A 15,711-nucleotide genomic window follows, 5' to 3' on the forward strand; every position below is an offset into this window, starting at 1 on the left:
TTTTCCCTCACGTCTGAGAGTTCCTACGTTCCTGCTTCCCATGCGGAAATGAAATTTATTTTTAATATTTCCTTCTCTGATGATTCTTCCCGGTGTAGTCCGCACACGGAGATCCAAACGAAGGACTGCTTTACCTCAGGAAGATCCATCATTATTTATTTATTCTCCTCTTTCGTCCCTCTTGGGAAAAAGATAATGTAGTAATATTTACATCTACTTTTACATATCTCCATGAAGTTGATAACCTACTGGTTCATCCGCCGTGTAGGACAGTTTTTCCTCCTAAGGACAAGAAGGTGTCCTGCCCTCCATCCACTCATCCGCCCTCCGGGAAGGGCGTTGGCACTTACTAGAAGTTGACTCTTTTTCCTGGGAGTCGGTCGGTCCCCACCTTCGTTAGCGGCCAAAGCCGTTTCCTGCTGTTTAAAACGAGTCGGGGTAGCTTGGGATTTTCCCTTCTTTAGGATGAATCCCGAAGGGTTTTCTCAAACCTCTCTAATACTTTTAGAATATATATATATATATATATATATATATATATATATATATATATATATATATATATATATATATACAAGTGTTCCACATCAAAACTTTACGCCTCACGTACCAGTTAATCATCTGTAATTTAATTGCTTGAGGGGTAAAAATACTGTCTCGAAAGTAGGTTATGCTGCATTTTATCGGAAAGTTGAGTTTAGCATGGTGTTCGTGCGTCAGTTCTTATGAGAATCTCCTATTGTTGAAGTGTTCAAATGTATTATGTATTGAATGAGTGAATGTAGTAACAGGGAACATTTATAAAAGAAATAGAAGGGTTTGCATAAGAACAGCAGAATGATGTAGAATTTTACATCAAGAAACAAGCTCAAAAGTGTACGCTGACAATCCACACACAACACACGATCTTAAACGAAACATTACTAGAGAAATTAACAACTTAACGCCTGCAGAATTACAGCGTGTTTCAGGTAACTTCTTCAAAAGAGGTCAGCGATGCGTAGATGTCCATGGCTACCAATTCCAACATGTCTTATAAACAGGTAAATGTTTAACGTTAGTATTATCTGTTCATTGTTAGTTAGTTCATTGTTACTGTTAAATTGTTACTTGAGTCTCGTGTGTGAGGCCTATCGGTTTTATGTCGGACACCGCACATATAAGTATGTATGCGTATGTTTATGTGTGTATGTGTGCGTTTGCGTTTGCTTCCTTTAATTTCAGTACGTTGCTAAAGTCATTTGGTGTGAAGTTTTCTTTGCGCAGCCATATTGGTTACAACTAAACTGTTGTTAGGATGGTTGTAAAGGGAATTTGAATGGCGTCGTATGTGGTACTTATGAGTCTTGTAAAAGACAAAATTATGGAAAAAGCAAAATTGCGTATGAAGAAGACCATGTAAATATGTTTAAATACAAGGGGAACACTGGTGTAATTTAAGGAAGGATAGGACTAGTACGATGAGGAAATGGCATCATATAAACGAAATAATATAAACTGCAGAATAATATTCTCGATATATTAATGAACAACATACATGTGTAGGCTGTAATGTCTGATTTAACGAATAATACTGAATATATTTACTTTATGCATATTGGAAGCCTATATTTGTCATAAAATGAAAAATGCATTTTAATTACTGCAATCTCTGATAACCTGCTTGATTTCATTTATTAATAATCCTGTAGTCAATATTGCATATATGTTTTGACCTGTAGTCAATATTGCATGGTAAAGACCTCGATGTTTAAAGCTCTCTCTTTGAGAACTGTCTAGTGTAAGTAGTTCTGTATTTGAAACGAAATGCTGTTATTAAGGTTCGGGTTAAGATTTCAAGACAACTACGTGCTGAAACACTTGAGAACCATACATATGAAGAAAGAAATAAAACTAATATAGAAACATTCCAGTCTAAGTGCATAGATTCTTAAAAGGAAATAAATCACAATGGAGTCAACATTATTCCTTTCTCTTTCATGTACAAAATTACCTTTCATTCTTGGGAACACGAAAAAATTGCAATTATCTCTGAAACTGTTATGGTTACATCCGAAAGCGAAACAATTCAGCTTCAGAAGCGAGCACCACGTAAACTTCTTTATATAACCCACTTAAAGCTAGTAAGTTTGTAACTAGCTAGCTAAACAGGAAGAAGAAATGACGTTTTCCGCACCAGCGTATATTCTTCATGCGCATTTAATACGTATGTGTTATCTGTTACACCCGAGATAAATGCACCTAAAGGTTTCCAGGTTTCCTTGTTATGCAGTTATGTGACATTAGTGGTATATTTCACATTGTGCAACAATTATTTTTGCGGTTTTTTCTGAAATAACTAGTTATGAAATTGATATAAATTTCTACTGGTAGCGTATTTAGGTATTAGTTGCTACAAAAATTAAACTGTTAGGTTTACAGTAATTGTAGTCAATAAATAAATAAATAAATACTAGAGATGAACATAACTAGCAATACTAGTTGGAAGCGAAATTTCACTCGTATTCACGATCCACGAACCAATGGCTCTCAGAGTAATTATAAAGGTTCATATATTAAACTTACACGAAAATAGCAAAGCAGATTTAGTTGACATATAATTGCTATTCTACAGTCCCCGCACGACAGAAAGAATTTAATGTCCCTTTCTAGATACTTGCCCATTTGATAAATCAGGGCGTAACCTAATTATAAATCATTCACTAGCTACGTTATACAACCAAGGAACACTCGATTGGGTCTAGACTTTAAGAATGCGGATAGGAAGTATTTTCTGTAGGTGATTTTCCTTGAATATTGTACATTCGATTGTATTACTTATCGATTTGATCACATTAAGGGAAAATTACCGTATTTATCAAGAGCATATATAAACGCACCTGGGTATTGAGTGTAACCAAGAATACCATCAACTCCTTGAACTTCGAACCCTGCAATAACGAGAGTATAGATATTTTCTCTATTATCCATATATGTATTAAATAGGATATATTTTAGAACACAGTTAAAGTGAAGAATTTTCATGTTACCGGTATTATTGTTGAAACAAAGTAAGATGGTAGTCACAGCAGTTATGTTTCGAATCTTCATTTCGTGACATTCAGGTTCAAGTGTGATTGTATCTTCTGCGGTTCGAATCTCTCCTTAAAGTATTCATTATATAAAATAAACCGTCTTATAAAATTGACCCTAAACTTCAATTCAACCACTCAGAAATTATTCTATGTGATAACTAAAGGTAGAGTACCTTAATTTCTTCCACTTTTAGATGAGAAATGAAATGATATCTTCGAGTTCTACGTCTCACGATTATGTCGGCTAGGCTAAAGGACAGGGGATAGTGAGAAATGAATGTAAGTAAACGTATGAAAATCAGAAACGGTGGAATGAAGAAATTGGGACGAAATGGGAGTACCCCCGAGAAAACCCACTCGGGCGGTGTTTATCCACCACAATACTCACTAGGAACGAGATGTAATCGAATCACGGAACCCTGCTCCCGAGGTGAATACTCCACCAACTAGCCCCCGTGGAACCTTCTTCTATTCTGAATTTTCTTTGATATTATAAATATATTTCGCAGCACATTTACAATTGCAAGCATACATTGTGCTGTATATTTGAAAAAATGATACATTTACGGTATTATAATGCTGTAGGTAATTAACATCAAATAACACAATTTTTCATTAATACCTGATATCGGAGGCTGTTGTTTCTCCTCCGCAATTGATGATGGAGTTTCCTCTCCTGTAATAAGTGACCATTTCTAAAATATTTTATAATTGAATACCTACTATATGAATAATTTTAATCAATAATTTTAATCACAGTATCATTGAAATTAGCACATATATTAAATTTATTACCATATAATGTAGAAGCATTGTAATATGTTTGCCTGCAAATATGTTGTTTCATGAGAAACTATTGGATGGAACTCTTGCTACCTGAAAAATTACTGCAATGATATTTGACATAGAATTAATGATGCAAATAACGCAAGATTCGACAGTTCGAAATGCAGTATTTATTTCATTTCATTTCAAATTCTAGTCACTATTTTAACCAAAATTGTGGAGCAATTTTGTAATTTATATTCTCTTAAAAACAAAATAGATCCCTTACAAACTGTAACTATAAAACGGATAACACATGGTAAACGTCGTAGAATTTATACTCCATATATTCATGGTAGACACTGAGGTCGGGAGATTCAATGTGTTATCCAGAACACATAATTTCAAAACGTTGTGTTGCTGTGTGTGTATATATATGTGTGTACGAGCGTGTTTACTTAATTTTACATCAATATTTTTCATGCGGATTTAATATGCATGTACGAATTGTTTGTTCCCAGAGAATTGCACTTATAGGTCTGCAAGTTTTCTCGTTATGTAGTTATATACCATTAGTGCCACATTTCAAATCCAACACCATTTATTTTTGATGGCTTTCTTCTGAAAGGACTGGTTATAAAATCAGTATAAATTTTAATTATTGACGTCATAAAATATTAGTTGATAAAAATTAAAGTTTTGTAAATATTCGTTAATTGTAGTCACTAAATAAAAATTGAAGAAGGATATAAGCTTCAACTTATTTAACTGAAATCGAAATTTCAGTCATACTTGCGATGCATGAAACAATGACTATAACGCTCACCATAGAAGACGGATGGATCATAATATACTGACTTTGAAACAGCACAGCAGACTTAGCACACCCAATATTGCTATTTCAAAATCCTCGCATGAATGATGGGTTCAGTTTATTTCCATCAATTTAGTTAGCTTATACATGATAACATAACATAATTATAAAAGTGTTATTAGTTAGGTTTCGAAATTGTAACAATGTGGATTAAAAGCAATTTTCCTTGAAGAGAGAACATTCGACTGCATTACTAATGGACTTGATCATATTATGGAAAATTGCCGTAGAATAAAAAGTATAACTAAACTCACCCGGGTATTGAGGTTGGCCAAGTATAATACCAGGTGTTTCCGGTTGTAAACCTGTAATGACAAAATTATAGACATTTTCTCTATTATCCAAACATACATTAAATACTAATTTTTAAGAACGCAGATAAGGGGAAGAATTATTTCAATGGAATTATTATTATTATTATTATTATTATTATTATTATTATTATTATTATTATTATTATTATTATTATTATTATTATTATTATTATAAACAAAGTAAAGGTAAAATTTTAATCACAGTGGTTACATTACGGGCCTTGGATGCGTGAGATTTCACTTTCAGTTTGGTTGCATCTTATGTGATTCCAATCCCAGTCTAAAGCGCAAGTCCACAACTTATAAAATCACCGTAGCTAAAATCGACATTAAATCTTGATTCAAGGAATTTAAAGTTGTTTTCTGTGATGGCAAAAAGGGTGAGGGTATTTTTTCCCTTCTGTTTTCTTTGATATTATGAGTATATTTCACAGAACACGTAGAATTGAAATATACATTATGCTGTCAGTTTGAAAAGAAGGATATAATTACAATACTATTTTTATGTAAATAATATCGAAAAGATATATAATATTTCACTGATACCTGATATCGGGGGCTGTTGTTTCTCTTCTGTAATTGGTGACGGAGTTTCCTCTCCTGAGAAAAGAAAATATTTATGTCCATGGAAATGAGTATTTGGATTTTTTGAAATTATTACACTAAAATAATGTAATGGTTGAATATGTACGACGTGCATCATTTGAATTATATTCACATACAATTTGTTACCATTTAATATTATAAAAGTGTCATAATGTGTCCTTTTAAATCTGTTAGTTAATTAGACGTTATTGCATAGAACTTTTGTAATCTGGTGAATGACTACAATACTATTGAACTTAACGTTTATAATGTAAACAATCCAAAATATAACAGTTTAAAATCTTGCATTTATTGTATTTCTTTTGATATGCTAGTCACTATTTATAGTTTTAATAACGAAGTAATAATTATAAGGCATATTGTCCTAAGAAATAAAGTGTATTTATTATTAATTGCAACCACAAAACGGATAATACTAGGTAAATGTCGTAGAATTGGTACTTCACGCATTTATGGCAGTACAATGAGGCCAAGAGATCTTCATTTCCTCTAGCTGTTTACTAGTTCTAGCCCTTTGGCGTTCTTTTCTTTCCAGAGATCTCGAAGCGAAATATTTTAAAGCTTTTGAGCCGTGCCTGGCATATGAGCACGAAAACTCGTAACATGTCACCAAACCCATATTTACGGGATATTTAAACATAAGAGGTAGGTCACTTAACATTAAACAGCATTTAATGACAAGCACTAATGACAATATTCACCTTATGGGTGAGTTGAAGGCGGAAATAGGAACCCATAAGACCACAAATGTGTTGGGAAGTTTGGATTGGGAACAATGAATTCAAAAAGGTGAAAGGTTACTGGAATTATATGATCATCATGAAATGGTTAGTACCGCTGAGAAGAGAATATCCACGGAAGTCTCCCGGTGACAACCAGAGACACATGATATACTATATCATAGCGAAACAAATATACAAAAATCAAGTAAAAACTAGCCATAACTACCCAAGTGCTAGTATAGATAGTGATTATACAGTTGTAGTGGCAAGGCGCACCATTAGATTCAAGAAGCACGTTACGAAATATCGGAAGAAATGGGCTATACATAAACTGAAAGATATAGAGTTTACACAGAAATTCAAGGTTGCTTCAATCAAAACAAAAGAGGAAGAAGGTAGTTGGGCATCTTTGAAGTATGAGAAATGTGCTCACAGAGGTCTTAGGAAATAGGAAAGTAGAACATAGAAAGCCTAGGATGACCCTGGAAATACTTGAACACATCAACAAAAGAACTTCGATTAATACAAAACGATCAAAAACAAAATTATAACAATGTGCCATCTGGAAAATGAAATATAGTGTAGAAAATTTAGCGAAGAAATCGAAGATGATATTGAACACAGAAAACTGAGAGAAGCTTATTTCAAGATTAAGCTGTATCAGTACAGACCGAGGGACAAAAGTAACGTCGTGAAGGACAAAAATAGGAAAGTGTTTTTAACACAGAAGATGTGAGTAATAACAACAATGAAGGAAAACATAAAAGGAATAAAAAATTAATTGTATATGTATTCACTGCGCCAGGTTTGCCGATGATATAGCGTAGTACCAACTCAGAAAATTAACCAAATACAATGTTCAGAATCTTAAACCAGGAGATAATGAAGCTCTAGCTAGAAATGCATATCAAGTAAACCAAAATCATGATTATAGTTAGGCAGAGAGATTAAGGTAGACCCAACATAAAAATAGAAGAAGGCAGGCTCGAGAAAGTAGCGGAATATTGCTATCTCGGAAGGAAAATAGAAAATAAACATATCTCTCAGTAAAATGAACAGAAGAATAGCGCTGACCAACTGAATAAACACATTAACATCTACGCTAACAAGAAATTTACAAAAACATTTGTGTGGAGTTGTATGAAAAATGGATGTGAAACCTGGATGATAGCAAAAGACGTGAAAGTCAATTCGGACACAGCGCAAATGTGCTTCTGGAGAAGAATCACCAGAACTAGCTGGACTGGAAAGAGAAGCGATAAGATGGTATTGCTAGAAGTGAATGAGAAAAGAAAACTAATCAAAGTAATAGATGTACGAAAAGCAAAACTCGTTGATCATTTACGTGATGCTTCTTTCGAAGAAAATCAATGGCAAGATAATAGGGAAAAAGACGAGAGGATGACCGAGAACATCATACCTTAAAATTTTGATCAATGAAATGAGATGAACTTCCTTATCCCATTCCATATCGTATGAAATGAAATAGATGAAAAGAACTACTGAAAATTGGAATCTGTGGCTGCAAAGACAAGGTTTAGCCTTTACAAAGAACAACAGACGTACTAAGGTATTAATACTAAATAAGTAAATAAACCTCAACATTTATTCAATTGGAATCGAAATTTCACTGATATCCGCGAAACAATAACTCTTTCAATAATAACAGAGGATATTTCATATAATATACTGATTCAACAAGAGCTAAAGTGAACTTTACGCACTCCTCATTGCTATTCAAAACCATTCTCATTACTGAAAGAGTTTAATCTCCCTTCCCAGTGACTTGGCTATTTTAAACATAGGAGTATGACCTAATTGTAAAATTTCCATTGATTAGGTTTTACAACAAAAAACTCACTGGTGTCGAAGCTTTGAGAATAGATATACAAACGATTCCCTTTTGGCAATTTCCTTTCAATATAGCACCTTCGATTAAATTATTAATTGATTTGATGCCACTATTAGAAAATTACCATACTTGTCAAAAGCATAAATAACTCACCTGGGTATTGAGGTTGACCAAGTATACCTCCAGTTGTTTCTGGTTGTAAACCTGCAATGATGAGAGTATAGACATTATCTATATTATCCAAACATACATTAAATAAAGATATCTAAGAACACAGATAGGGAAAATTATTTCGATGGTGTCAATATTAATTTTGAAACAAAGTGAATATAAAATAATAACTATAGTGGTTATGTTACGCCACTTGATGCGTGAGAGTTCGGTTCAAGTTCGATTGTATCTTATGCAGTTCCAATCCCGCCGTAAAATGTAAGTCCAAATCTTATAAAACACTGTAGCTAAAATTGACGCTAAATTTTGGTTCAAGGAATCAAAAATTGTTCTCTGTGATGGCAAAAAGTGAAATATTATACTTTCTTCCCTTTTACGTTTTGTTGTTTTCTTTGATATTATGAATATATTTCAAAGAGCACAGAAAATTGACGCACGTATCATGCTGTAAATTTGAAACATAAGTCTGATATAATTATGGTACTTGTAAATAATATAAAAAAAACGTATAAATTTTCATTGATACCTCATATCGGAGACTCTTGTTTCTCCTTTGTAATTGCTGATGGAGTTTCCTCTCCTGAGGTAAGTAAACATTTACATCCATAAAAATGAATATTTTTGAGAATCGTACATTAAAATATAAGGACGACGGTTCGCCCTTGCTGTGTTTATTTTTTTGTGAATAAAGAGTTAATGTACAAGTGTATATAATGTTGTTATTGATAAAGGTAAGTCTGGCCAGACATACATTTAATGACATATATACGTATTATCTGTTTTATATAAATTTATAATTTCATCTTGGTTATTGCTTATTTGTATGTGTATATCTCCTTAAGCTGTGTATTTTTACTTTGATTTCTTTTCAGCTTTATTTAACGAACTCAATATTCAAGTTTTTCTATATAGATTTTCTTATAGTGATCAATGGAATTTTCCAGAGGCTTGTGACGGTTGCTCGTTTTTTCAAAAGACTTCTTTGCGAATTTTTAAGCGAAAATAAAATTAAGTAAACTAAAATGGGGAAGGATCATTGACCATATAAAAGGAAGCCTCTCGCCACATAGGGATATACTGCTGGATGACTACAGCTGTTAGAACCGTTCTACGTTATTAAGGTCCTGCCGCGTTTTTTTTTTTTAACTTTCCTATCTTGTAGTTAACGGCCTGAATGATGACCGATGACTGAGAATAAATTATTTCTATTGAGCCTCAGTGATGGCGTTAGAATTTTCCGATATTTTAATGAAATAAGTAGGGACTGGGTTAAGTGATGGCCAAAGCAAGGAATAAGTGGTTTCCTTCTGTCTGAGTGATGACCAAGTTTGAGGACATTTAGCTAGTCAGATTATAAGTTTAAATGATATCTTATTGGGATAAGTGATTCGCGTTATCTTTTAGTGAGAAGAAGTAGGTTTGAATTATTTTTTAACCTCGGAGGCAGAAAACACATTAAGGTTTTTCTTTAGAATCATTTTTTTTTTGTTTTGTTTTGCTAGGCCAGAGAAACCTAAGTGATGGTCTTCTTTTTAGAGAAAGAGAGTCAGTCATTGAACTAAATGATGTCCATTGACAACCGGATCTCTTATATTTATGGACGCAAAGTTGTACTCAGGCTTTCCTGATAGCAGTAGGCGTCAGATAAAGCTGTGAGGGAATGACGAATCGGTGGAGTCTACTGGCTTAAGGGATAGGGCTCTTAAGTGAAAGAATTCCGTATTTTTTTTAATTTTGCCATAAAAAATTTTGTCGAATCACTTTGATTTACTGTATTATCTAAATAAATATTTATCTACCCTGATAAGACTAGCAGTTTTAATTTGAGAATATATCAACCCATATAATTGATGGAAATTTTAATAATTTAATTGTAGTTTAAATTGTGAGTGGGTATCCTTAGAGAGCCGTTACAGACTGGAAGGAGGAAACCACAACAAATATAACGAAATAATTGAAAATGTACAACTTGCAGTTTTTTAGTTATACAATCATATAGAAGTTATTATCACTTAATATTGTAAAAGTATTATATAATGTTTGCTTTCTACTGTATTCTTTCATGAAAACTTATTTCATAGAATCGTTGTAACCTGGGGTTTGACTATATTGATATTACCTTAAATGCAAACTATAATGTAAACAATGGATCATTTGACAGCTTGAAATTATGTATTTATTCCATTTTTTAAATATTCTACTCACTATTTTTAATCCAAATGACGGAGTAATCTTTTTGAATTTATATTTTGCTAAAATTAAAATATATTCATTATTAGCTGTAAAAGTAAAACGGATAGAACGGTAAGCGTCTTTGAATTTAATACTTCATGCATTTATGATGTTACAACGGGAACGTGAAAATTAACGAGTTATCAAGGACGCGTAACTTAATTATGCTGTTTTGCTGAGTAATTGCTTACCAGATCAAGCACTGCTGGTTCCTTTCTTTTAAACATCAAGAAGGTAAAGCTTTCAGCACTTTTGAGACTGGCGTGGCACATAAACATATAAACCGACATCAGTTAATATTTTATTTATTTTATTTTACTTCAAGCACAACATAACAGGCTCTAGGCCCAATTATTGTGTTGTCTTTGACAACGAAATACATATTAGTACAGAACAGTAAGATATACTAGAAATTAAAAGAAATACATATTACAAAATAGACAATTTACAAATACACATTCATATTGTCTTTAGCATATGTGCTCTTTATATGTCGTTTCCAAAACATGCCTGATTAATTGTTCTTTTGTACACACTTTCCGACATGCTAAATATATCAATATTGAAGTCTTTTTCGATCTCATTGTGGAAAGTGCTTATCCTCCATATAGGAGATGTCCAAAGGATATTGGTTCTTGCCTTTCTTTGATAAACCGTAGATGTCACTAAATCCACCCTTTAACTTTAAACATATGAAATAGGTTATTTAAAAAATCTGTAAACTGCTCTGGATAAAGCACAAGAAGTCTGTTATTCCTGATGAGACGAATATGCCCACGATTTATGAAGTTCCACTCTCCAAGCACTAAGGTTTGGTTTGGTTTTATCCGAACATTATCAGTAGCCACAGTTCCATTTATTCCTAGAGGGGCACTATCATATAATAAGTGAGTAGGTTATTTCTTAAATAGAATATGATGGGCAGTTGAAACCCACACATAAAATCATATTTTCAGTGCAAAGTTTTGCGTACAGAAAGGAAAGTAAAAATAGTTAATAGAAAACTGACAATAACCCTATCAAAATAATGCGAATGGCAAAATCATGATCAAAACACTCACGACTGGAACCAAAATTTCACTAATTTCAGCCATGCATGAACCTATGACTCTCACTGTATTTATAGTGGACGGTTCATATAATATAGTGAAACGGAAACAGCAATGGAGGCTTAGCACAATCATCCCTGCTATTACAGAGTCTTCGTACGACTGAAAGGGTATAATCACCATCTCCAGCAACCGGGCTATTTAACACATTGGGGAATCGTCTAATTATAAATATATCATTAGTTAGGTTTTTCAACCCAAGAACACTTGTTGGGTTCGAAGCTCTGAGAACGTGAATAGGTAAATTGTCAATGAATGAGTCACATTCAATTCGATCACATTATGTGTATTCTACCACAGGCCTAATTGTCAAAATGATATGGAAACTTACCTGGGAATTGAGGTTGCCCAAGTATACCTTCAGTTGTTTCTGGTTGTAAGCCTGCAATAACGAGGGTAATTATATTTTCTATTTTACCCATACATTCATTAAATAAAACATATCTCAGAATACAGATTAGGAAAACTATTTCGATAATATCGGTATTATTTTTTAAACAAAGTCAAAATAAAATGGTTATGTTACAGTGGTTATGTTATCAACCTTGGATGTGTGAGATTCCAGTTCAAATTCTGTTGTGTCTGATGTGCTTCCAATCCCTACTTAAGAAATATGTCAACATCTTATAAAACAATCTTCCTAAATTGACCCTGAACTTCGATTCAATGAATGAAAAATTGTTCTTTGTGATGGCAAAAAGTGTAACAGTATAAATTATTTTAAGTTTTGTTTCGTATTATTACTATCTAATATTGATATTTGATACTACTTATTGATATTTTGTATTAGAACAATTATAGTTTGTTGTACATATAAGAAAAAGGGACACGCAATTAATATCGAAAAGAAATGTAGAATTACCATTGATACCTGGTATGGGTTGTTGCTGTTTCTCCTCTGTAATTGGTGGTATAGTTTCCTCTCCTGTAAAGAGTAAACATTTACAAACAAGTAGATGAGCATTTGGAAATTTTGAATTTGCTATTCTAAAATAATAGAATAATTTCATTTGTACAATTTTCATTTGTTTCAGTTTAGTTTTACAAGTTTTCTCGTTATATGCTTATGGAACATCAGTGCTACATTTCAAACTAAACGTCAAATCCCCAGTGTATCACAGGTGTCACTATGGTTTCCTGTTGAGCTTATAAAGTTAATTTCGAACGGTTTACACAAATACCCATTGTACTTTATAAGCCACACATAAACCTTTGTAGCAAGCTTTGTTTCGTTCCTTTTCTTCAGGTTTTAGCAATTTTATTCAACTTTTCTTGTCAGTAGCTGCATGTGGCTCATGTAGTTCTGGAGCGCCTTTCAGCTTCCGGATATACTTTATTTATTCCTATGATAAGTAAGTATTTAGCTCCTTAATCTTTTAGATTTTTCCTGTATCTAAAAACGTCAATAATTATTCTGGTTAAATAGTAATTGTTCATGTACTAAATTAAAGTTGTAAACTAACGTTTGTTCCTCGCTGAGTCACAGATGTCACATTGGGTTTCCAATCCATTCAAAAACATTTTTTTGGACATTTCTGTTATCTAAGACCCTCATTTAGTGAACCATGAAGATTTTGTTCAAAAATGCTTATTTGAACAATGTTTGGGTTTTTGTGGGTTAACTTTGCAGGGTTTTCCTTGAAAAAGAAACTAGTTACAATCAGGTATAAATTTCTATAATTGTCGTATAGAGATATTACTTGAGCAAAAATAACACTTTATAAAGTACACAATAATTCTAGTCAATGAAGACAGAAGAAATATATAAGCTCCAACTTATTTTATTGGAATCGAACTCTTATTTATAACTGCGATGCATGAACCAATGCTCTAACACTAACAATTGAGGACGGATCTTATAATATACGTACACTAAAACAGCAATGTAGACTTAGTGCACTCATCATTCCTATTGCATAATCATCACATGAGTTTATTTTTTTTCATTTTCAGCAATTTACCTAGTTTACATAGGGGCATAGCTTAGTTAAAAAATGTCATTAGTTAGTTTAGAAGTTGTGAGAATGCATTTCATTCCTCAATTTATCTTAAACAGAGCACTTTCTATTGCATTACTAAACGATTTGATCACGTTATGGAATATTACTATGCTTGTCAAAAGTATAAGTAAACTCACCTGGGTATTGAGGTTGACCAAGTATACCACCAGTTGTTTCCGGTTGTAAACCTACAATAAACCGAATAAAATTATATTCTCCTTTATACAAACATCAAATAAAATACATTTTAAAACACACATGAGGATAATTTTTACAATGATATCAGTATTATATTTGAAATAAAGTGAAGTTAAAATTGTAATCATAGTGGTTATGGTACGCACCTTGCGTGATGGTGTAATTTGAATTTAAGTTCGGACGTATCTTATGTAATTCCAATTAAACTTTAAAATGTACGTCCACATCTTATAAAACATCGTTGCTAAAAATGACACTAAACTTCGATTCCATCAATTAAATATTGTTCTCTGTGATTCCAAATATTGTAATACTATAACTTTATCCCTCGTAAATTTTGTTGTTTTGTTTAATATTATGAATATATTTCACATAACAGGTAAAATTGAAAAATATATATGATATAATTATCTTGCTACTTTTATGTAAACAAAATATTTTAAAAATATTTTTTCATTGATACCTGATACGGGAAGCTGCTGTTTTTCCTCTGTAATTGGTGACGGAGTTTCCTCTCCTAAAATAAGTAAACATTTACATTCATAAAAATGGGTACTTCGAAATTTTGAAATTACTATACTAAAATAATAGAATAATTGAACATGAATAACTTGCATCTTTCGAATAGATAATCGTACAAATTTGTACTCGTATTAAACTTATGATCTGATGTTCTAGAAGTATTACAATATGTTTGCTTTTAGTATGGTATAGCATAAGAACTTAATGTATTGAAACCTTGTAACTTGGTAAATGATTATAATGACTTTATGGTAAATAATATAATGTAAACAATGAAAGATCCGACAGTTTGAAATCGTATGTTTATTGCATTTTTTGATATGCTAGTTAATATTTTTAATCCAAATGATGTTGCAATTTTGTAATTTATATTTAGTTAAAAATAAAATACATTCATAATTAGCTGTAACAATAAACGGATAGCACACCATAAACGTCATAAAATTATACTTCATGCACATATGTTATTACAACGACAACATGGATGTCAGTGATTTATCAAAGACACGCAACTTAAATTGTTTTGCTGCGTAGTTGTTTCCCAGATCTATCTAATTCAGGTTCTTGTCTTGGTAATCATCTAGAATGTAAACTTTTCAACACTTTTAAGATGACCCATAGTTATGTTCTTTCATCTTATCTTTGCAAGTGTCATGGTACTTATATTCATATGCTACTTTCGCGTTCCACGCTCCATTCACTATTTCTTTCATTCTCTAGTGACATTATCAGTAGACGTAGTTCCATTTATTACCAGAGAGTGATCGTCTTATAATAAATTAATAATGTTTCTTTTATTAAAGTGAAATATAATGATCAATTGAAACTCACACATAAAGTCATATTTTCAGCGCAAGCTTTTGGGTACAGCCACGAAAGTAAGTATAATTAACATAAAATTGACAATAAGCTGGTCAAGGTAATGCGAATTGGAAAACAGACTTTTCCATGACACCATACTGAACACAACAAGATAACATCCAGGCCGCCTCTACCATGCTTCTACGATTTGGACGTACAAAACGTACGGAGGGAGGAGAGAGTTTAAAATGTTATCGTTAAAGTTAAGAGATACTGAAATATTGACATGAAACGACATTAAAGGTTAATAGTGAAAAATGTTATTTCTTTATCAAACGAATATCTTTTATAAGATAATAAAAGTGAAGCATAACAAACTAACAAACTCTATGGCCTATAAAACCCGGAGGTTCAAGGCCGCGTTCACAAAAGCTCTCCACTGACTTCTATTCTTAGCCAACAGGATCCAGT

At 32.5% G+C, this 15,711-nt stretch overlaps 1 protein-coding gene across 1 annotated transcript in view; it reads right to left on the minus strand.

Moving 5' to 3' along the window:
• The window catches only part of LOC145692677 (uncharacterized), a 1,521,027-nt gene that overhangs the window by 1,013,156 nt on the left and 492,160 nt on the right, over positions 1-15,711 (minus strand). The window contains exons 115-121 of the mRNA XM_081768059.1: positions 14,381-14,434; positions 13,857-13,907; positions 12,582-12,644; positions 12,051-12,101; positions 8,361-8,411; positions 5,574-5,627; positions 4,968-5,018 (exon numbers count right to left, since the gene is read on the minus strand). Of these exons, the coding sequence (XP_081624185.1) occupies positions 4,968-5,018; positions 5,574-5,627; positions 8,361-8,411; positions 12,051-12,101; positions 12,582-12,644; positions 13,857-13,907; positions 14,381-14,434 (375 nt within the window). The remainder of the gene's footprint in view (positions 1-4,967; positions 5,019-5,573; positions 5,628-8,360; positions 8,412-12,050; positions 12,102-12,581; positions 12,645-13,856; positions 13,908-14,380; positions 14,435-15,711) is intronic.

This window comes from Thermobia domestica, chromosome 8, assembly GCF_964235325.1.
Source record: "Thermobia domestica chromosome 8, izTheDome1.hap1.1, whole genome shotgun sequence".
Lineage (NCBI taxonomy): Eukaryota > Metazoa > Arthropoda > Insecta > Zygentoma > Lepismatidae > Thermobia > Thermobia domestica.